This window comes from Oryzias latipes, chromosome 1, assembly GCF_053564925.1.
Source record: "Oryzias latipes strain Hd-rR chromosome 1, Olatipes_Hd-rR_3.1".
NCBI lineage: Eukaryota > Metazoa > Chordata > Actinopteri > Beloniformes > Adrianichthyidae > Oryzias > Oryzias latipes.
This window is the reverse complement of record NC_136237.1, coordinates 41,777,650-41,802,243: the sequence shown is the minus strand read 5'-3', so window position 1 is coordinate 41,802,243 and position 24,594 is coordinate 41,777,650. Positions and strand designations below refer to the sequence as shown.

At 41.7% G+C, this 24,594-nt stretch overlaps 1 protein-coding gene across 1 annotated transcript; it reads right to left on the bottom strand.

The window, feature by feature from the left end:
* Positions 1-1,845: 1,845 nt before the first annotated feature.
* LOC111947741 (B-cell receptor CD22-like) lies at positions 1,846-23,957 on the bottom strand. The gene is made up of 10 exons (XM_023957486.2): positions 23,741-23,957; positions 14,964-15,317; positions 9,621-9,851; positions 4,195-4,449; positions 3,855-4,109; positions 3,509-3,766; positions 3,158-3,239; positions 3,015-3,069; positions 2,465-2,669; positions 1,846-2,383 (listed from the first exon to the last, which is right to left on the bottom strand). Exons 1-9 carry the CDS (start codon positions 23,793-23,795, stop codon positions 2,493-2,495), a joined length of 1,722 nt encoding a protein of 573 aa, XP_023813254.1. The 5' UTR covers positions 23,796-23,957; the 3' UTR covers positions 1,846-2,383; positions 2,465-2,492.
* Between the last annotated feature and the right edge of the window lie 637 nt (positions 23,958-24,594).

Genomic DNA, 24,594 nt, shown 5'->3' with positions numbered 1-24,594 from the left:
AATATATACTCATATAGTGCAAATTCGAACTACAGACGTCTCAATTGACTTTGTACCGGTATTTGTAAGATAAACATACCATCAAAATCATGATCATGAATACATAGAATGCATTAGGATGATACTAAACTTTAACAAAACAGACTAACCTAACCTAAACTTTCATTCCTGCCCTTAGACCCCTCCCCCCCCTTCACAGTAAGTGACTATCTGTGGCTGTCCGCTCTCTCTGTCCTCAAGGCAAAAAGGCGATTTTATTATTCAGTAAGGGAAAATGAAAACATACTAAATACGTCATCAGAATGGTGTGTTTGTCTAGCCTGCATTGCAGGTGTTGTGGCTCCAGAAACACTCCAGTACAGAAAGAAAACAGAGACTAAAAGTCAAAAACAGGCCTACTGGTGACCTCTGTACATATTATCTGCTACTGAAGGCAGGAATCAAGCATATTTCTGTAATTCAATATACATGCATATATAGAATCCATTAAATGCATAATAACAAGAACATAGAAAATATAATAGAACCCCTGTAATACATAATGAAAAGATCAAAGAACAAAAGCTTGTCCGCGGTGCGTCTGAAGGAGGACCACAGAAGGTGTAAATACTGCTACGTAGTCCTGAGAAGCTGTGTTCAATCATCAGAAGTTCACAACCATCACAAAGCTGTCTCCTCTGCCGCTAACACAAAGCTACACTGCTGCTAGCATGAGTCTGTTAGCAGCCGGACAGACGGAGAAAGCAGTGACGTCATCGCCCCGCCTCCCCTCTGGAAATGCTTTTTCAAATTGAATATTGCTACAATGTTCGCAGGGTGGATGTTAAGATGAAAATGCAATCCCCTCTCTGCATTTTCGTTTTAATTATGACACAGAATAAGAGTTTTTTAAGTAGGAAATGAAAAAGCATTTTGAAATATTGATTTTTCATTTTGAGTCATTTGATGCAGCTACATTTTGAAAATTAAAAATCATTTCTGTTAATCCATTTTAATTGTCAAATTAGACATTTCTAAATGAATTTTCCTACACATTTACCAGAGAACTTTTTGAAAATGAAATGTCAAATAACATTTTCATTATCATTTTAATTAAGTGACAGAATAAGAGATGTTGAAAAAGAAAATGAAAAAGCATTTTGGTGGATTGATTTTTAATTTTAATATGGGTCCAAAAATGCAACCTCATTTTGAAAATGAAAAAAACATTTCTGGTTTTGACTTTTATTATTTGCTCCAAACAGCAGCAGAATGTCATCACTGACCCTCTGCTTCTAAATGGTCTGATATTGCTGGGCAGCCGGTGTGTTGACGTCCAGCAGGCGTCCTGGCTGATGCATGAGGTCTACGATGAAGTGAGAGCGCCGTGAAGACCTCTGCAAACTTGAATTAAATCTGAACTGAAACAGAAATTCTCAGGACAATTGCAGCAGTTGATATGTGAGTAGTTCTTTATTTAGCCAGCAGAGGGCGCTCTTCCACAGTGACACTGAAAACGTAAATTATTTCTACTTTAATTTGTAGATTTAAATATTTGTATTTTCTGCACTTTCTATCATATTAATGGAGCTGTAGGAGCAGTAATATTTCATTTTGAAGAGTATTTATCTGTTTAGATTACCTGAGTTCAGCAAAAGGTTGGAGCAGTGTGGCTCAACGTGGGCGGGGTTAACGGGCTCAACGTGGGCGGGGTTAACATTCCACAGCGTTTCAGCATTCCACTATGTTAAGCAATTCTGCAGGCTGCAGCCAGGGGTAGTTGGAAGGTTTAGGAAGCACTTTGTGTTTTCAACTAAACAGCAGATGCGAAGTCAGCACGACAGACAGACAACCTTATGAGAGCAATTAAGAAGATTGATTGTGTTTAGTTCTCCGGTTGGCTCATTAGCAGGCCAAAGTTGTATGTATTTGTATTCTTTTGTGCATTATTTGTGTGAAGGTACGTGCTATAGTTATTCATTACTTATGTTTGCTAGTTCTACGATGTTGATGCAGAATAAAGTCTGAAGAAAAGAAAACCACATTAACAGCAGTGCAGGAACTCTAGTGCCTCTCGTCTGTGTGGAATAATGACCAAGCCGGCACAACAATAATGCAGATGTTTCTGTTTGTAATAACCTCACAGAAAAAAATCATCCTAAAAAACATATTTAAGTGAAAGTAATTTTATAAAAAAAACAGTCGGTTCTCCTGATTATATTGGATTGTTGTGTTTTTCATGAATCATTTAAGAGAAAAAGTGACCAAGCTGAGAATCTTCTTAAAGCAAACGCGTCAATAACAGCAGAAGGTGAAGGTAAATCTGAATTTCTTGCATCAGGATGAGACTTTGTTGACGGTGCTGTAAAAAGCAAAATCCTCTGAATGTTCAGCTTCTGTTGTTCTGTAAGAAAAAGTAGATAAAGTTTAATTAATTTGCCAGTTTCTAAAGAAAATAAACCTGGTTGTCATGAAAGTTGCTCACTTTTTAGCTTCAGCAGATTTCTTGCTGATTATTCAACAGAGTTGTCCTCTGGTCTCTGTCTGGGTTTGGGATTTCTCCTGATGTTGGAGTACAGACATTCCTCCTGGTTCTCAGAGAGGTGGGTGCTGCTGTAATGAAGCTCAAGCTGCTCTTCTGCTGCTTCTGTTTCTGCAGATGGACTGTTGATGTCTGGACTCGTGTTGAGCTGCAGGACGAGAAGATCCACAAACTCACACCTTCCCCACCTGGACTTCAACTCTCATCTTTATTAGGCTGTTTGCTGTGAAATCATCTCTTTTACATCAGAATCTCTTCAAAACTCTTTGACTGGGAAATAAACATGGTTCAATGACTCTTTTTTTAAAGGATACATTATTTTAGATATTTCCTTAAGGACCTGCTACTTCATATGATGTTAATGTTTGTTCATCTCTAGCTTCTGCTGCATGCAGACAGATAGAGATGAGTTGCACATCTGTATTTGTGGGCTCTCTGGTGGATGCTGTCTGACTGAAGGACGCCTCACAAAGACAAAGCTAACCTTTCTTACCTGAGTTCTGTTGGCAGGTCTCTTCTCCTGCTGCTCTGTGACACGCCTGTTTTTTCTGGTTTGGACAGTCAAAAAAGGACAAAGTCATTAAAAGACGCATGAATGTAAACTTCAGTCCAAACAGGTACTAAATAGTTCTTTACCTGATCCAAAGAAAGGCAGGGATAAAGACAAACAACAAAACAGCAAATGTGGTCTTTGCAGTTGCTGCTGATTTCCATGAACCTGGAAAGACAAAATTAAACTCTGAAAACCTAAAGTCACATGAACGGGATTGTTGACCCCATACAGGTGCAGGATTTGGGGGTTTGAAAAAAATGAAAGATCTCTGTGACACACCTGCATCTCACCTACCAGCCCCTTACTTACCCCCACAGGCCTTAGATGGATTAAGGGATGTTGTGATTTGCAGAGATTATGTCAGCAGACACAGACTAATTTACTTTCTTTAAATTTTTATAGAACCATCAGTTTGTCCAGAAGAATGAACCAACCTGTTTCTGTTTCAATCAGCTGTAAACTGGAGTTAAGACTTCCTCTTCTGTTCTCTGCTTCACAGTAATAAAAGCCACTGTGTTCAGCTCTGAAATCACTGATGGTCCAGTTTGTTCCAGATGCTTTTGGTGAGTCTTCATCCTTCTTGTACCAGGAGAAGTTAGCTGCTGGGTTAGCGTCACTGCTGCAGGTCAGAGTCACTGAACTGCCCTTCAAGATTTTACCAAAGACACTCACTGAGGGAATCCTGGGAGGATCTGAGATTTGTGAAGAAACAAAAACATGAACTTCTAGATACTTTCAGTCAAAGAAAACCTAAATCTCTAAACCAGAGTCTAAACATACACTGAACATCCAGCAGCAGAGGAGTCGAGCTGCTTTGTCCATGTTTGTTCTCAGACTTGCAGCTGTAATTTCCTGAGTGTTCAGACCTGATGGAGGAGAAATGAACTTTGTCTTCTGAAAGCAGAGGTCTGTTGTCTTTGAACCAGGTGTATTTAGCTGCTGGGTTAGCATCACTGCTGCAGGTCAGAGTCACTGAACTGCCCTCCAGGACCTCAGCAGAGGGACTCACAGACACAGAGGAGGTTTCTGGAGGATCTGGACATAAAAATTCAAGTTATTTAGTGAAGGTCAAACATCAGAAAGATCAGAAGATTTATTCTGGTTCCTTTGTTGGACTCACATTCCACATTTATGAAGACGTAGTCAGATGCTGCTTCTCCAAGTTCATTCTCAGCTACACAGTGGAATTTTCCGGAGTCAGAACGCTGGACGGACCTGAGGATCAGACGTGGATCCTCAAGGAGCAGAGGTTGGTTGTTTTTGTACCATCTGAATTTATCTGCTGGGTTAGCATCACAGCTGCAGGTCAGAGTCACTGAACTGCCCTCCATAATCTCAGTCAGACTCATGGATACAGAAACGGACTTAGGAGCATCTGGAAGACAAAAAATGAAGCTCATGAAGGTTCACAGACAATAAACCAGAGGGAAACATCTGTACTGGTGGAGCTTTTGGAGCATCTGAGAACATCCATCCTTGTACAAACACACATGCACGTAAAGAGATATACAACTAAAAGGTAACATGTCACTCAAAGATGAGAGTCAAGCAGCTTTAAACACTTTGTTATAGACTCTGTCTCTATGTTAACTGCTGCTTGGTGGTCCTCAGTTCTTCAGGCTCCTTCTCCTCCTGCAGCATCTGGTTTACTTGAATCATTCAAGAAAAACTGCATTCTGATTCTGATTTCTGGAGTGATCAACTTCCCGTCTGCTTCCACAGTTCCTCTGAGCCAGAGCAGAGCAACCCTGGTCCTGTGATTTAACCAACCTCCTGTTTTAGTCGGTTGATGGAACTATTCTTGCAGCTATTTATTTCACTGAACTCTTTGTTCATTTGTTGTCAATCTAGACTTGGATTCTCCTGATCCAACTTAAACTCACCACCATTTGCTTTTAAGCGGGTTTACATGAAAACTGATTGATGTCTGAATGCTTCAGATTTTAGATTATTTAAAAATAAACATAATAATCAGAATTTATTTTTAATGAGATATTGCAAGTTTTCTGATGAAACTAATCAAAGTTAAATTCAGGATTAATCATTTAACACTGGAGCTTTAGCTCAAGTTTGACATTATTTCAATTATTGTAACTCTAAAACTTTTTACACAATTAACATAATTCCAGTTTTGAAGCAGAGAAAATGAGCTTTTCCTTTCTATGCACCACATGACTAACTTAAGGTGTTGTATACTGATATAGTGTCAATTTGAAAATTCAATTTTCTCCATGTCAGATTAATCTGATTCACGTTGATCATGTAAACAGTCTAGAGTTACGTCAAAGAGTGTTTGTTATTTAAGATGTCCACTGCGACATCTTTGATGTTAAAGGGTTAACATGGCTATACTTCTTCACAGATTTCCCACCATAAGTACACTTGTTAATCAGTTTTTATCTATACGTCAGAGAAAGTATCGTGGATAAAGTAGACTAGGTGTGACATGGTCACAGAAATTCTCACAGGTCCTTTTAAGGAAGTCAAAGTCTAGACTTGAATGTTCAGCTGTTTTCAAATTAAGTCTTAAAACTTAATTATAAAAATGATGTATTATTTTTACGAATTGTAATTTTGCCATTTTATATAACAACTAGTAGGCATTCATCATTCATTCATCATGAATAAAAAAAATGAAGGATGAATGAACAAGTCGTCATACTATAACACACAAAACATTTTTTTTTGTTCTGACACCAACCTCCTTGAGATAAAGAAAGTGGGAAAAATTCCATTTTTTCCAAAGTCTCGAATCTCAAATCCTTAAAGTTAAATCCTGAGTCAAGTTTCAAATTCATGAAACTTAAACGTGATTCAAGTCTAAGTCTCAGGTTGAAATTCTCGTCTCTCCATGATCACTGAACAAACCACAGACTTGAGCTCACTTCACTCTTTCTGTATGACCAGAGTAGCTCACAACCTTTTCTGGGCCACAGACCGGTTTAATGTCAGATGGTATTTTCAATCAATGTCCTTAGAAAAGTGTGCAGGGTGCGACTTATACTCAGGTGCGACTTATAGTATATTTGATGTTTTGTTTAAAGCAAAAATAGGCTGATATATTTGTTGTCAGTTTGGTCATAATATTCTCCCAAAAGTGTAACTTATATGTATTTTCTTCTCTATTATGCATCTTTTTGCTGCTGCAACTAAAACTCCAGAGCAACTTATTATCCAAAAATACAATATATTTTTATCGGAGAAAAAGCTAAGAAAGGTTTCAGATAACTGTCATCATTTTTGCAGAATTCAGTCAATCCAATAGTATTAATTTAATTTAAAAACTTAAAAGGGACTTTGCATCATGATTTGTTTCTGTGTTTTTTAAGCATAAAGTCTACATTCAATAAGTTTGTTTCATAAACAAACTGTTTTTGACAGAGGCGATGACAGAAGACACTGTTGACATGAACTTACAGACTTCAGGTAAGCGGTGACCCTGGTAAGAACAGGAGTAGGAGGCTTCAGGAGAAACGGGTTTTCTGTAATAATCAGAAGTTTCTCCCTGCGGTTCTACACTAACTTACTCCCTGTGCAAGTAACCCCACCAGCGCCCTCCTATACATTTTAACAACATCCTTTGAGTTCCTTTTCTTTTATTTGGCCATATTACACAAAAGATCCATGAATCTTCTAGACTCGTATTACAGGGGGGTCAAACTCAGTTGCACAGGGGGCCTAAAAGCAAAACACGCTTTAGGTTTTGGACCGAACAAGAAAAAAATTTACTGAACACACTATAGCCAACTTTTAAACCTTTAAAACTGAACATTTTTAACTTACATTTGAATAAAGACACACAGTAATATGAACCCAGAATAACTCAAGTTAAACCTTAAATAACAAATAATATTTTTTTTCTCCATAAAAATACATTCTGTCAAAATTATACAAATATGAAGATGCTGCAGAACAAAACAAACAAAGCCTGGAAATATTCATAATTAGAAATAACACTTTGCTCTTTTAGCGCTGGACTCCTGGCATCATTTTTAGCAATCAGTTCATTTCTTGGTCTGTGACGTCATGTGTGTGTCTTTGTGAAACGTATCAGGAATTTGATTTAAAAATATGTGAATTGTTATTGTGAATATCATTTTTAGGTCCAATAAAACATTAAAAAACTAAATCATAGAACTAATCAGTGGGATTACTTCAAAAATATTTGGCATTTTTCTAATATTGTGCAACACCAACAGTAACACCAAAAAATCTCAATCCATTCATAAACAAATGATTTATTCTTTATTTATGATCTCATAAAGTGCAGCTGTTTTAGTGAATTATCTGCTGTATGTCAAATACTGACCTCAACTAAACGACAGAAAAGACACATAATAAAATATCTATAATAGTTAGTAAATAATGACATTATTAACATGAGCTGCTGAGTGATCCAACAGCACCTGATGATCCAGGTATTGCGTAATCGAGGTCACTCTCCTCACTAACTGCCCCCCCCCCCCCTTTTCCTTCAGACACGGTGGCGCTCCTTCTAAAAGACAGGAGGCACAGCGGCGGTCTAGAGTTGATTGTTAGACTGAAAAGACTCCCAATTACCTGTTAGTGTGATCCACCCAGGCATAGGTGAGCGCCCCCCCCTTTTGAATCTTTTGACTTATGTTCCAAAGACTACCGTAAAGAGGGGCGGGGGGCAAGTGTTGTGCAGCAGAGGGAGCTTTGTAACATTCAAAATGAAACCTTCAGATGTAGTGGTGGTCACGTGAACGTTGGGTCTGCTGTGTCGAGCTGGCAGAGCAGGGAATTGTGGGAAATAATCCCCTTTGCCTGGTCTGCTCAAAATTGGCTTCATCACAGGCTATTTTATTGCCTTAGTGTCTTTTCATGTGGCTGTTTTATGTTATTTCACTCTTAGTTACTTCATCCTGTTGTGTTTACTTTTTTTTTGCACCATAAGTGTGGAGAGGGGAGAGGATAAAGACATGGATGCGATGTTTAGTGTCAGATGTCTTAAAATAAAAGCCTATTCAGACTCCTCTATTGCTTTTCTACCTTCTTTAGCAAACTATCAGCATGCTGTCGCCCTCTGACAAATGCTGCTCTGGATGACTGCTCATCCATGGGGCGACCGTGGTGCGGCTGTAGGGCGGTCGACCCATGATGGTAAGATTGCAGGTTCAATTCCCGCCTTGCACGCCCATGCGTCAAAGTGTCCTTGGTCAAGACATTGAACCCCACCTTGCCTCTCGTGGGAGGTTGGCGCCAGTGTTCGGCAGCGGAGCCGCCACAAGTGTGTGAATGTGTGAGTGCATGGGTCTATGACTGTAAAGCGCTTTGGGATTTAGAAAAAGGGTAGAAAGCGCTAGATAAGTATACACAATTTTACCATAACAAAAATCGCCACTGCCTAGTTGACTGTAAAAAAGTATGTTTTCGGAAAGGGTTCCCTGACATTTTTATTTATTTATTTGTTTTAATGAAGGAACTCTGTGTATTTTGTAACTCTTTCTGCAAATTGAGAATCACTGATTAAAGATAAACAGGATTTATATTTATACAAATGGTCGTAGTAACACCACCCAGATAACTACCATTAAAAATTATTTTACTTGAAACACTTTTATGTTTTCTATTGATAATCATTTTGGTTTAAATGCTAAACATCAGACAGACAGTTTTATACAACAAAAGGAACTGATAAGTACAGGCAGAACAAATCATATGTTGTCATGTGTTTTATTATTGCCTTTAAAAGTAAACGTTTTTTTAATTTTAATTATTTCTATGGGACAGAGCACATTAAATGAGCCCAGCGGCTATTTTTCATCTTCTGTCCTCGGACAGATGTCAAAATAATCTCCCTCCAAAGCTAAAAATATACAATAAAAATATAAAATGAGAGGCAATCAATTAAAATACTGATCGATAAAAAATACACAGTAAAAAATTTAAATCAATATAAAATAAATAATATCATAGATCATATAAATCAGGAAGTACCAAATGTTGCAGCTCCTCTTAGGAAATGTAACATTGTTGCCCAAAGGAACAAACCTCTAATTATTATCTAGTTAAAAAGTCTAAATTATATCAATGTTTTATCTGGTTTCTAAATCTTTTATCATTATTTACTAAAAAAAGACCATTTGGAAGGGAAAGATTCTTTTTTTAAATTAATATTTTCTCCAATTTTTGCATACATAGGGACTTGTCTCTTTGATTGGCAGGTGGGTGGAGCCAGCAGAGCTCCAAAGATTTTTCCCACCTGATGGTCATTTTCTGCGCGTTGTTGAATTGGACAGATTTAACTCAGATCAAAACACTCACACAGTTTTTGGCTTCATTTTGTGTTGCAGAATCCAGTGGATGAGTTAAAAGTTCATCTGTCCAACATAAATAGTTTGTAATAAAAAGTAATGCCCATAGTTTGAGTTTATCTTTATGTTAACCCTCTCCCTTTGAATTAGGGGGTGTAAAAATATAATATATTTAATGCATTCTCCTGCTTCAGGCCCAAGCTGAGACAAATGTTTGACACCCTGATTTAACAGAATGTAGTTAGAATGAGACTGTAAGTGAACTTACACACAGCAGGAGAGTGGAAAGACTCGTGTCCTCTTACAGCACAGGAAACACTGTCTGCAGTGTAAAACCAATCTGAGTACTTTTGTTGTGATCCAGCCGTTGTTATTTCACCATTTTTGTACCACACGTAGGAAGAATGAGGAAGAACACATCTGCTGTGACATGTAAGCTCAAACAATGCACATGGATCTCTAAGGCACTCCCTCTTTCTTTGACTCAGCACTTGGAGATCTGGAAAAATACAGAAAATCAGAAACAGTTAACATTAAACCCTAAATTCTGGATAACATGACACACAAACCAAAAATCTGTTCCAAACAGAATTAAGAAATGAAAAAAATAAAATAAAAGATCTTAGACTAAATGGATAACACATGAGTAGAACCCAGATTCCACATTTAACTCTGTTCTCTGACTCCTGTTAACGTTTCATCATCATCATGAACTCCAGCTTCATCCAGCTTTATTTTTTGTGGGAGAGGTGAGTTCAAGCTTTAGTTCAGCTGAACGAGGTCATGTGTGACAGATTTCACCAATCACCATGGAAACTGTTCCAACCTGCTGTTCCAGCATTGACTGAGCTGGACTGCCCCTAGTGGCTGTTATTGGTATGGCGTCTCTTCAGATCTAAAGATGGGTCAGGCTGATTCAGAATTTGGTTTGGACTCTTCTCTCTGTAATATTGTTGGACTGAAGGTTATGTCTTCAAAAACTTCCTAACACCATGAATCTGGGTCATCACCAGGTTCTTCTGGACCAAGTTCAAGCAAAGCTTCTTTTCTCCATGAGAGAACTTTAGTTTTCATCCAAAGACCAGGAAGATTGTTTAACCACAGAAGTTTCTGGAAGTTTTCTTGGAACAGTTTTCTTAGGGTTAAATGGAGAAGGGTAGATCCTGCTGTGTCTGACCAAGATTTCTCAACTCTTTCTGAATATTTAATGAAGGATTTGATGAGGATGATGATCATTTCCAAATCCACCTTGTAGTTAGAATAAATGATGAATAAATGTCTAATTATGATTAGTTTGTCAGTGAGTAAAAAAAATGGCCCAAAGAAAATAAAATTTATTTAGAATACAATTACATTTTTGAAACTGAAGGATCTATGTCATTTTTTTTATTACAAACTTTTAAACTAACCAGGAAAACTTATTAGAGTAAGTCACCTTAAAGTTATGAGATCACATATAATTACATTTTTCATGTGCTGTGGTGCATTTAATCTAGCCACAGGGGTTGCAAGCCAGTTGCCTCTGTGCCGGTCCCAAGCCCGGATAAATAGAGAGGGTTGCGTCAGGAAGGGCATCCGGCGTAAAAATTGCCAAAATAACCATGCGAATCATCCACAACACTTTAGACATACCGGATCGGTCAAGGCCCGGGTTAACAACGACCGCCACCGATGCTGTTAACCTACAGGGTGTCTGTGGAAATTTGACTACTGTTGGTCGAAGAAAGAAGGGAGGCAGAAGGGTCCGTGGCCAGAGAGAGAAGGGAAAAGGCAGGAACATAGGTTTGAGAATAGGGACTCTTAACGTTGGCACAATGACAGGGAAAGGCAGAGAGCTGGCAGACATGATGGAGAGAAGGAAGGTAGATGTACTGTGTGTGCAGGAGACAAGGTGGAAGGGCAGCAAGGCACGTAGTATTGGAGGAGGATACAAACTGTTCTATCATGGTGTTGATAGGAAGAGAAACGGGGTAGGAGTGATTCTGAAGGGGGAGTTTGTAAACAGTGTTCTAGAGGTGAAAAGAGTCTCAGACAGGATGATGAGCCTAAAGTTAGAAATTGAAGGGGTGATGGTGAATGTAGTCAGTGGGTATGCGCCACAGGTTGGCTGTGAGTTAGAAGTGAAGGAGAGATTCTGGAGTGAGTTGGATGAGGTCATAGAGAGTTTTCCCAGAGGAGAGAGAGTTGTTATTGGACCAGACTTTAATGGGCATGTTGGTGAGGGCAACAGAGGTAATGTGGAGGTGATGGGCAGGTTTGGTGTGAAGGAAAGGAATCTGGAGGGACAGATGGTGGTGGACTTTGCAAAGAGGATGGAAATGGCTGTAGTCAACACTTACTTCCAGAAGAGAGAGGAACATAGAGTGACATACAGAAGTGGAGGTAGGAGTACTCAGGTGGACTACATCCTATGTAGACGAGGTCATTTGAGAGAGGTTAGTGACTGCAAAGTGGTGGTAGGAGAGAGTGTAGCCAGACAGCACCGCATGGTGGTGTGTAAGATGACTCTGGAGGTCAGGAAGAAGAAGAGAGGGAAAACAGAAAAGAAGACCAAGTGGTGGAAGCTACAGCATGAAGAAACTTGTGAGGAATTTAGGCAGAAGTTGAGACAGGTCCTGGGTGGTCAGGATGAGCTTCCAGATGACTGGGAAACTACAGCAGAGATTATCAGGGAAACAGGTAGGAAGGTGCTAGGTGTGTCATCTGGAAAGAGGAAAGACGGTAAAGAGACTTGGTGGTGGAATGAGGAAGTACAGGACTGCGTCCAGAGGAAGAGGTTGGCTAAAAGGAAGTGGGATGTAGAAAGGACTGAGGAAGGTAGACAGGAGTACAAGGAAGCACAGCGTAAAGTGAAAAGAGAGGTGGCAAAGGCCAAACAGAAAGCTTACGATGAGCTATATGACAGGTTAGACACAAAGGAAGGAGAAAAGGACTTGTACAGATTAGCCAGACAGAGAGACAGAGATGGGAAGGACGTGCAACAGATAAGGGTGATTAAGGACAGAGATGGAAAGGTGCTAATAACCCAGGAGAGTGTACAGAAAAGATGGAAGGAGTATTTTGAGGAGCTGATGAACGAGGAAAATGACAGGGAAAGAAGGGAGGAAGATGTGGTTGTTGTGGAGCAGGAAGTAGCAGAGATTGGAAAGGATGAGGTTAGGAAGGCTCTGAAAAGGATGAAGAGCGGAAAGGCCGTTGGTCCTGATGACGTACCTGTGGAGGTATGGAAGTGCCTAGGAGAGACAGCAGTGGAATTTCTAACGAGGTTGTTCAATAGGATTTTAGAGAGTGAGAAGATGCCTGAGGAATGGAGGAGAAGCGTTCTGGTCCCGATCTTTAAGAACAAGGGTGACACGCAGAACTGCAGCAACTATAGAGGAATAAAGTTGATGAGCCACACAATGAAGCTGTGGGAAAGAGTAGTGGAAGCCAGGCTTAGGAAGAAGGTGGAGATTTGTGAGCAGCAGTATGGTTTCATGCCCCGTAAGAGCACCACTGATGCCATTTTTGCTTTGAGAATGTTGATGGAAAAGTACAGAGAAGGTCAGAAGGAGCTGCATTGTGTGTTCGTAGATTTAGAGAAGGCATATGACAGGGTGCCGAGGGAGGAGCTATGGTACTGTATGAGGTCGTCTGGAGTGGCAGAGAAGTATGTCAGAGTAGTTCAGGACATGTATGAGAGAAGTATGACGGTGGTGAGATGTGCTGTAGGTCAGACAGAGGAGTTCAAGGTGGAGGTGGGACTACACCAAGGATCAGCTTTGAGTCCTTTTTTGTTTGCTATGCTGATGGACAGGCTGACAGACGAGGTAAGACAGGAATCTCCCTGGACAATGATGTTTGCGGATGACATTGTAATTTGCAGTGAGAGTAGAGAGCAGGTGGAGGAACAGCTAGAGAGGTGGAGGTTTGCTCTGGAAAGAAGAGGCATGAAGGTGAGTCGTAGTAAGACAGAATACATGTGTCTGAACGAGAGGGATCAAGGTAGAAGCGTTAGGTTACAGGGGGCTGAGGTGAAGAAGGTGCAGGAGTTTAAGTACTTGGGGTCAACAGTTCAGTGTGATGGGGAGTGTGGAAAAGAGGTGAAGAGGCGAGTGCAGGCAGGTTGGAGCGGGTGGAGGAAAGTGTCAGGAGTGTTGTGTGACAGAAGAGTGTCAGCAAGACTCAAAGGAAAGGTGTACAAGACAGTGGTGAGACCAGCTCTGCTCTATGGGTTAGAGACGGTAGCAGTGAGACAGAGACAAGAGGCTGAGATGGAGGTAGCGGAGATGAAGATGTTGAGGTTCTCCTTAGGAGTGACCAGGTTAGACAGGATAAGGAACGAGTACATCAGAGGGACGGCTCATGTTGCCTGTGTTAGCGACAAAGTCAGAGAAGCCAGACTGAGATGGTTTGGACATGTTCAGAGGAGGGATAGTGGATATATTGGTAGAAGGATGTTGGAGATGGAGCTGCCTGGCAGGAGGGCAAGAGGACGGCCAAAGAGGAGATACATGGATGTCTTAACAGAGGACATGAAGTTGGCTAACGTTAGGGTAGAAGATGTTCATGAGAGAGTGAGGTGGAAAAGGATGATTCGCTGTGGCGACCCCTGATGGGAAAAGCCGAAAGAGAAAGAAGATGTGCTGTGGTGCATTTCTGGATGAATACAACCAGAAATTGTTTGGAGGCGCTGACACAGAAAAAAATAAATGTTTTCATTGATCAGTGAATCGTAGGCAAGACTGTCCATGCAGGAAACTGGGCTTGGTGGCAGAAAATTATGCATTTAATAAATAAACCTAAACAGGACAAAATCTGTGGAGACACAAAAAGCAGATGACCTGATAATGTAGAACCAAAACCAGACACTTCTACTCACTGCAGAGAATTTAAAGACAGCTGATGATTAACATGAACCTGGAGTGACTGATAGAGGACAGAATATGATCAAAAACACAACTGAAAAACTGAACTAAACTGCAGAATCCTCCCAGCAACAGATAACATTAAATATTATAAATAATTTCAGCATTCTGGGGATGAAAGTTGTTAGAAATGTGTGTTTAAAATATTATCATCTAGATTCAACTTGATTTATTTTGATTATGTCTGCAGCACATTGAGTCAAACTAAATAACCTTCAGTGTTTTAATGCTTCAACGTCTTCCAAGTCTGTGATAAAGTGAACAAACTCATGTTGACAATAATAAGTTTACATAAAAGAAATGACGATTGTGTCACTTTAGCCTACACATGTATCATAACGGAGTAGTTATCTTTTAGTTGTTTCCTTAATTTCTGTATTATTTATAGGACAAAAAAGGTGTGTTTGCTGCACTTTCCCAACTTTTAGTCCCCCCCCCCCCCCCCCCCTCTGAAATCTTGTGCACATTCCTGGTCTTGTGAGCCATGAGTGTACCTGCAATAGTCGTGGACAAACCTCAACTTAATCTTTGTTTTGCAAAGTTAAGCCATGAAAGACAGGTAACAAAAATCTGCTGCAGCAGGAGGCTGCATGAAATCAATCTGTCTGCAAGTCCATTTGTAGAAACAAGAAATTATATCTAAAGAAAAAAGTAAAAATAATGTTTATGGCAAACTTTTCATGGAGACTGAAAAAACTGTTTACCTGTTACAGTCAGAGAGACTCCTGGTTTACCGGTGAAACTCCCATCAGGTTGGTTTGTCTCAAACTTGAACCTGTACTCAGCAAAGTCATTCAGTCTCAGACCACTGATCCTCAGTGAGCAGCTCTGTTCAGAACAGCGATATGTGACTCTGCCTGCATAGTCAGGATCTTCTCTCAGGTCCAGTGGGTTTTTGTCCTTCAGTTTAGCATACCAGAATTCTCTCTGAACAACAGTTTTCTTGTAACTTATCCAGGGTGGGTATGTGTAGGTGCAGGATATTTCCACTGTGGATCCTTCAAAGGCACAGATGTGTTTGGAGGCGTATTCCACTCCCCATGTTTGACTGTGAATCCCTGAAAAACATTAGAAACCAGAATCACTTTGAAGCAGAAAAAACATTTAAAACATTTTAATTTAACTGCAGTGGATGCAGCAAATGTTCTGACTGATTTATTGCTGATATACGATTCCAGTCAAATGTATGGAAACACTGGAGGGACTGTCTTTTTATTTGTCCTTGAAACTAATGTTTTATGGTGTGATATGTATCAGTAATGTTTTTATCTTGTTTTTTTATTATTATACTTTTAATTAATTAATTTTATTAACTATTTTAATTTTTCGTATACTGCTTCTTAACGTCTGTATTCTGTGTTCTCCTTTATTATTTATGGGACTATGATCATGAAATAAATTATAGTGAGCAATGAGCACTGAGCAATCTGGGGGGGGGGTCACAGCAAGAAGGCCCCTAGTTCAGAACACCCATGGGGGACCTTTCTGTGTGGAGTTTGCATGTTCTCCCCGTGCATGCGTGGGTTTTCTCCAGGTACCTCAGCTTCCTCCCACCGTCCAAAAACATGCTTTGTAGGTTAATTGGTTATTCTGAAGCAGGACTGGCCAACCTAAACCTACTCTAAGTTATCTGTAGGTGTGACTGCGAGTGTGCATGGGTGTGTGATTGTGGTCCTGCAACAGACTGGAGACCTGTCCAGGGTGGCCCCTACCTTCACCCACAAGTGGCAGAGATAGGCTCCAGCAGCCTTTCGGGGACACGGGGCTTAAAAATAAAATCCAAACCAACAGAATCATTGTCATCTGTTATTCTTTTAGTGTTTAAGTATAAACTATTATCTTTTTTTTTTTTTTTTTTTTTTTTTTTTTTTTTAAACTTGTCCTGTCCAACAGCTAGGCAAACAGATGAGAGCTGAGGGCCTCTTGTGTTGGACATATTTTATTTTAACAAGAGGGGTTATTCATCTTCAGACAAACCAAAGGTATGTCTGAATAAACCCCTTTTGTAATTGAGGCCAAACTTTATTAATTTCAATCATGTTTGAAAATCTTTGGTGTTGGACCGGACGGAAAAGGAAAGAGGGGAAGAAGAGAGAGGGACGTTAGAGAGAGGGGGGGGTAGGAGGGTGATAATCGGAGGGGAAAGGGGGTAAGACCATGAAGCAGCATAGAGCAGACAGACTTACTGGTTGTTTATCGTTACGGTTCAAATGTAGTACAAAAAGGGCGGGGCCTGTTCACACACACTCAAATATTATCAACACACCTGCTAGCCGCAAAAATGTCCACATGTCAACATGCACACAAAACAGATAGTGTTCACGAACGCATACCTATGCCTTTAAACCAACTAGTGTGAAATCTTTCATTCATTCAATCATGCAAACTATTAGTGCAAAGGTGAGCCAACACCTGTGCTCAGGTGAGTGTTTATGTTCTTCTAAAATGGATGGTGGAATGTGAAAAGAAGGAGGAGGAGCGCCCAGCCACCCCCACACCCACACCCCCGCCGCAGCAGCAGCGGCAGCCGGAATTCCCCCAACGCCACACGGGAACAGGCAGGGAACAACCGCCCCCCGGGCGACCAAGACCGCCACCCAGGCCAGGGCCAGCAGGACCGCCGCGAGGCCCCCAGAGCCAGAGAGAAGGGAGGCGCAGAGGGAAAGAGAGCGCCGCCCCAGCCCAGCCAGGAAGGCAGCCCCCCGCCGCGCCGGAAGAGCCCAACGCAGGGCCCCACCGGAGAGGGACGCCCACAGCCCCAGACGAGCACCCCACCACCACCCAGGAGTTCCGGGCATCCCCCCGCCCCGACCCCAGGTACGAGCCAGGACCCCCCAAGGGAGACCCGCTCCGCACTCCAGGCAGCCACCCACCCGGCCCACGGTTGGTCCAGGTAGGAGCAAGGCAGGGGCCCGCCGCCCCCGCCCAGGAGGGGGGAACCCCGGGGAAAAAAGGGCGGCCCACAAAGGGTGTTATAAATATGGCCCGACCAGGCTCGGCCATGTTGGAAGTTTGGCGGGGCCCAGCGCCCAGGGGCAAGGACCAGGACCCACCCCCCAGGGACACGAACACCCCCGGCTCTGGTGTAATATGAACCCCCCCACCGCGCGGAGAGAGCACCGCCGGGCCCAGGGAGCCGGCACCCAAGGGACACGGCCGCCATCGCCAAGGGGCCCACACCCCCCACCAGGGAAGGGGTAGGGGACAGATGGACCCAGGTCCCACCTTCCTTGTAAAATGTGTGTGCGTGTATGGGTGCTTGAGAGGGTGTTTGTGTGCATGTGTGTGTGTTTATGTTTGAATGTATATATTGAAGGGGGAGGGGTGTGTGTACTAAGGGGGGTGCAGTTAAAATTGGCGAGTAGGGCACTAAGGGGACATCTCCTGATTACTCACAGTGATGTCCCCTCACCCTCCACACCAAGGGGCCCTAAATGTCTAAGGTGCGGTTAAAATTGGCGGGTAGGGTGCCAGGAGGACATCTGCTGCTTGCTTGCAGTGATGTCCAAGCACCCCCCCTACCAAGGACCCTATATGTCTAAGGTGCAAATAAAACCGAAAGAGGGGGGGGCCCACTCCATACGGCAACCATAGGAGGGGGGCCACTCCCAAGTAGCCCCCCCCCCCAAGGCGCATCGCAGGCTAGACCCCCCACCCCCTCACCCTAATATGAGGTTATATAAGGAAGGGGGTAAGTTGGGGACAGCTGGTAAACTGTCCCCCGGTGGTCAAACAGCCGTCCCCCAGCCCACCCCCAGCAAAGGGGCCAGGGCCACCCAGCCCAGGGGCCCACCCCCGGAGGCGCCGACACCCCAGGCCCGGCACCACCCGCCCCACACAGAGAGAGAGGAGCCAGAAAGCTTCGCCCCCCCCCGGAGCAAGGCCAGGCCCCCTCCCCCAGACGCCGGCCCTAGAAGAGCTCTGGTCAGGCCTCGACGGGATCGAGGAGGCCAACCGGCCGAGGCAACCACTGATTGCCTCAGCGGAGACCCCGACCCGTTAGCCCCCCCGACCCGTACTAATAATGGGCCCCCCCTCCCCCCCAGAACGCCCCCCCACAGGACAGGGCCGACAAGACCCCCACCCCACCCCACCCCAGACCCCGCAGCCGAAGCGGGTGACACCCAGAGCGACCGGGGGCCCCGAGAGGGTTGTCCCGTCCCGTCCCAGAGCCAGGGAAGGGCCGATCCCAGCCCCAGGTGCAGATGGGCAGCCCATCCGGCGCCGCTGGGCCCCCCCCACCCGAGCAGGGCCCCCCGCCAACCCCCCCCAGCACAGGCAAAGGGACCACCCCCCCAAGCCAAGCCAGACCACCACCCCACCCCCCCACCACGCACCCCCACACCCAAGCCCAGAGGACCACGCAGCGCCCCAGCCCGCCCCACCCAGGCACCGGACCCGACCCCCCGACCAACGGAGCCCCCCACCGCCCCCGCCAGGCACCGGAAGCCCCGACCCCCACCCCAAACCACGGCAGAAGGGCAAGGAGCAGCGACGACCAAGCCCCCCACCCCCTACGTCATGGAGTCAACCACAGGAGACCAGAGAGACTGAATTCTTTCAAAGTTACTTGAGCTTTGGGCTGACATTTTTTCCAAGCTGATATGATCAAACAGCAGATTTCTGTGTTGACTTATGTTTATATTTTTCTTGTTTTTTCAATTTATTAAAATAGTTTTTTTGGCAATACAAAGAGTTATGAAAATGATAGATGCTAATCCTTCTTCTATATCGATGGCACTCATGTCACCAAGCACACAAAGTGACGCTGAGGCAGTGATTGAAACCTTAAGCCAGACTGATAAATCGGCAGATACCTGCTGCCAGAGAGCCTGGACAGGAGTGCAGAACCACAGTGCGTGCATGTAGCTGTCGGGTAGATTATTATCACAGTGCTCGCAAATGTCTGAGTTACTGAGACCCATCTTGAACATCCTTTGTCCAGTGTAGTAAATCCTGTGAAGAGTTTTGAGATGGATTAGCTGCAGATTTGGACTTTTTGTCAGTTTAAAGGTGTTTAGACAGAGTTCTGACCAGAAGCTTTCATCTGTGCTGATGCTCAAATCTGCATCCCATTTTTTTGTTGGAAGGGCAATATTGTTATCTAAATTACATAAAAGTTTGTATATTTTGGAGAGAGTTTCTATTCATTGAAAAATTAATCAGAGTGGTAACTACATCTGGTAGCTTTAAATCGTCGTCTTTAATTTTATACTTTTTAGTAATACTTGATTTAAGTTGCTGATATTCCAAGAAGTTATTTATTCCATGTTTGTCTTGAAGTTCCTGGGGAGTTATGAATCTTCTATCAATAATTACGTGCTCTAGTTGTTTTATGCCCCCTGCTTGCCAAGCTGGGAAGTGAATCATTTTTTTGTTAATAAGGATGTCCGGGTTGTTCCAGATGGGTGTCATTTTGCACGGTTGAATTGATGATTTTGATATTTTGAGAAATTCCCACCAGGCTGTTAAGGTGGCATTTATATTAATGCTTTTGAAACAATCCTGTTTTTTAACTGTTTGGCTAATAAATGGTAGCTGTGAAAGGTTGATCTTTCCACATAACGCCTGTTCCAAGTCTAACCATGAGTTGGTTTCTGGATTATTTTTTAACCATTTTAAGATATATTGTAATCTATTTGCAAGAAAGTATTTGTGGAAATTAGGTAGTTCTAATCCTCCACAGCTTTTTGCAGATTTTAAAGTTTTTAGACTAATTCTTGCAGGTTTGTTGTTCCATAGAAAGCTTGATATGGATGAGTCTAATGTTTTGAACCATTTTAATGGCGGTTGTGTGGGAATCATTGAGAAGAGATAATTAACTTTGGGTAAGATTTTCATTTTAACCGTGGCTACCTTGCCCATAAGGGACAGAGGCAGGTTGGTCCAGCGTGTTAGATCGTCCTGTATGCTTTTCAGTAATGGGGTGTGGTTTAGCTGCACCAGTTCTGATAGTTTGGGGGAAAAGTAGATACCCAGATATTTGATATTTCCTGTTTTAACTGGAATTGTGAGTCTTTGTTCCATATTCCTGTTGAGTGGTAATAAAACAGACTTATTCCAGTTAATGGAATAGTCTGATATGGAGGAGAATTCATTTATGATCATTGCTGTTTCATTTACAGATTGTAAATTCCTTAAAAACAGTAATATGTCATCCGCATAAAGACTAATTTTATGATGGCTGTGTTTGGTTTTTATTCCTATAATGCTCTCATTCTGTCTTATTGCTGCAGCTAAAGGCTCAATGAATATAGCAAAAAGAGAAGGAGAGAGTGGGCAGCCCTGTCTGGTTCCTCTTCCAAGAAAAAAACTGTTTGAAGTCTGTTTATTAGTTCTAACTGATGCATTGGGGTTGTGATATAATATTTTGATCCAATTGATGAATGCTTCTCCAAAACCAAACTTATGGAGGGCAGCAATAAGGAACTTCCAATTAACTCTGTCAAAGGCTTTTTCAGCATCCAGCGATAGTACCGTCATTTCCTGGTTTTCAATGGTGGCAAAGTCTATTATGTTAACGAGTCTGCGGACATTATCATCCGAGTGTCTGCCTTTGATGAATCCAGTCTGGTCGAAGTGAATTATGTGAGGAGTGATTTTTTCTATTCTCTGTGCTAGTGCTTTGCAGATAATTTTTACATCTGCATTGATTAGAGAAATAGGGCGATAGCTTGAAGGACTATTGGGATCTTTGTCTGGTTTTAGAAGAAGAATTATGTTGGCTGAGTTCATGTTAGGTGGCATTGATTGGCTCTCATTAATAGATGTGACAGTTTTATAAAATGTTGGTGCCAGTTGTTCCCAGAATTCTTTATAAAACTCAGCAGGAAAGCCGTCAGGCCCTGGTGCTTTACCATTGGGCATAAGTAACAGAGCTTCATGAAGTTCAGACAGCGAGAGCGGAGAATCTAAGTTTGTGATTTGATCCTCATTTAGCCTGGGTAGGTTTACATTATTAAGAAATGAGTCAATACTTTGCTCTGACGGATTGATCTGCGGTGTGTACAGGTTTTTATAAAAGTTTTCAAATGCGTTATTAATTTTGACCGGGTCATGGGTGACATTTCCTGTTTGGTCCATAATAGAGGTGATTGATGATTTTTCTCTGATTAGCCAGAAATTTGCCAGATTTATTAGAGTTTTCAAATCTTTCAAGTCGTAGCCTTTGTATTTGAAATTGTGTTTGTTTATTGATGATGTCATTTAACTGCAGCTTTAAATTTTTCAGATCTCCCAGAATGCGTTCCTGTGCAGAAGCAGCATAAGCAGTCTCCAGGGTTTTGATTTTATTTTCTAATTCTAATACTAAAAACTATTATCTTTTAAATACACCAAAACTTGAAAAACAAACACCAAAATCTTAGCAGAAGTTACCAGAAATGCTACAGCGTTGAGCGTTGTCATGGTTACAGCTCTGACCTTCTGTCACGCTTTAAGATGAATAAAGAGAGAGGGGAGAGATGGTAAAAGTTGAACAACTGTCGGTCAGAAAAAGTGAAGTAACTGCAGTTATTCAGTTGTTCATCATCAGTTTGTTACAGAGAATCCAGACAGAAAACTACAAACTAAAGGCCTGTTCACACGGGACGAATTTCGCCGGCGAATTTCGCCGACGTTTAACGCCTCGTGACTAAACAAAGGCCACCAATGAGAGTGTGCACACCGACGCGAAAAAACGCCATGCGTCAAAGCGTCGCGTCGAAATCTACTCGACCAATGAGAATGGCGCTTTTGCACACGTGTCTGGAGCTTCTGAAGTTACAGTAAAACACAACTTGGGGGCGCTCAAACACAAAACTGCCTTGCTGAGCACACATACCAGCGAAGAAGATAGACGCCAAGTAGCGTCTACACTGCCGCGAAGAAATAATGATGGACATTCTAAAATATCCCCGAACCAAGCACCAGTTGGAGCTACTGGTGCTTGAAATATTCATGTTTTCTTTGTATGATTCTGACAATCGCGTAAATACTTGCTCTCTTCTTCTGAGTGAAAAGCGACTTTAAGAAGCGTAAAGTTGCGCAGCGCCACCTTGTGTACAGGAGCATTTCTGTTTACATTAAGCGCCATCTAATGTCAGGGAATGAAATTGCATGTTCACTCCACTCATCGTCAGCGAAAATCGCCTGGGTGTGAACACAAAAAACGTGGCGAAAAACGCTGGCGAATAACGCCTGGCGAATATTCGTCCCGGTGTGTACGGGCCTTAATGTGATGAACTGCTGAAGACCAACAAGATCCCAGTCCGATCAGAGCTTTTAGAGAAACACTTCTGCTCTGAAAACTCCTCTGTTCTCTGTCTTTGAAGGTTTTTATGTTTCCTGAATACATTTATTAACTTTGAGTCTTTTACATATAAAAAAGGAATTTAAAATGATGATTGTTTATTTCAGCTTACTGTGACAACAGAGTGAAACGAAACAAGTATTTTTTTCTTCCATCTAATTTTAATCAACTCTCAATTTATTTGTTTACAAAATCACTTTTTAAAAAAAAATAAACTTTTTACTGTATTTTATTCAAAAGTTACTGAAATCTTTCACTAATAGACAGAAATAAAGATCCTTCTGTTTCTGTAGATTATTTTAGTTTTTGTTTTGCAGAATGAACTCACAAACTTCAGGACAACGATGCATCCCATAATATCTCAGAGTACAAGAGATCCTGTCTGTGGAAGAAGTCCAGCGTCTAAACGTAAACGTCTGTTGTTGATCTGGTTTCTTCTCTGTTTATGAAAACTGTTTATTGAAGCATTTTAGTCTCAAGCTCATCACTCAGAGTCAGAATGTGAGTTCTGAGGAGAAAATCACCAACTTTAGGATGAATGAACTTTTGGTTATAATAGAAAGAATTGATCGTTTTGCATTTTCTGTTCAACTTTAAATGAATTCTAAATCGGTTCAGTTTCTGCATAAAGCTTCAGCTCACAACCACATTTGACTCAAGGTTGTACACAAAAGACAGTTACAGTTTTAATAATCCAACTATTCAAACATAATTCAAAGTGTTTTTTGAAAAAAAAAACCCATAATTAACAGATTAAAATGAAGCATTTAGTGAGTGTAGTGAGAAAATAAAATGTGACACTGGAGAGAAAAACTCCCAAAACAGAAGATCAGGAAGAAACCTTCAGCATCCATCCATCCATCCATCCATCCATCCATCCATCCATCCATCCATCCATCCATCCATCCATCCATCCATTCATCCATCCATCATCCATCCATCCATCATCCATCATCCATCCATCCATCATCCATCCATCCATCATCCATCCATCCATCCATCCATCATCCATGCGTCCATGCGTCCATCCGTCCATCCGTCCATCCATCCATCCGTCCATCCATCCATCCGTCCATCCATCCATCCATCCATCCGTCCATCCATCCATCCATCCATCCATTCATCCATCCATCCATATCTGCTTCCAGGTTTCTTTAGGTCTCAGCAGCATTAAGGTTGTTAGATTTTTACCTGCAAACCAGCAAAGAACAACAACAAATCCTCTCAGTGCTGCAGTCAGACTCATGGCGTCTCCTCTCTCTGGGTTCCTTTCTTCACAGAGTTCATGAGCTGCAGAAAGAGTTTCAGAGAAAGAGTGCTGCTTTCCATCCTGTAAATGGAGAGGAGGAGTTTGCAGAAGTTACTCTTCCTCTTTCCATCATTAGCATGAACGGAAACAGAGGTGTAAATAAAGAAAACGAGGTGAAAGAACAAAATGATCTTGCATTTTCTTAAGAAGAAAAAGGAACCAACAGACTGTTGGATGTTAAATTTATTGCAGAAACAGTAAACACCCAAGCATAACATTTGAAAACAAGACAGTGATGCATCCTGGGAAATATTTGAAACTGACAACTCACAATAAATGTGTGACGTACACATATATGAGACTGTCAGCAAAATAAAAACAAAAAGAAATAACAATACAAACTTCAAAAAGTAATGAAAGTTTTCTGCACCATAAAATGTTAAATTATTATAAACTTTATTTACTTTGCTTTACGACTATTTAACAAACGTAACTGCTCAATTTAATCTGGCTTTAACATAACTTTTGTGATTGTTTCATTTTTTAACTCATTATTTATTGATCAATTCATCTAATTTCTGGACTTAATGTTTCTCTACTTATGTTTTTAATATAATACCCTTTTTATTTTTACTATATTCATGATATTATGTTTAAATCATTTAATTAATTTTATTGTTATATCTTATTTTATTTTATTATCAGTATTGTTATCTTATTATTATTCATATTCTGATGTTGTTTCTTACAGTGTTTCCTCTTGGGTGTTGTATTCTCCAAAAACATCTCCTGAACA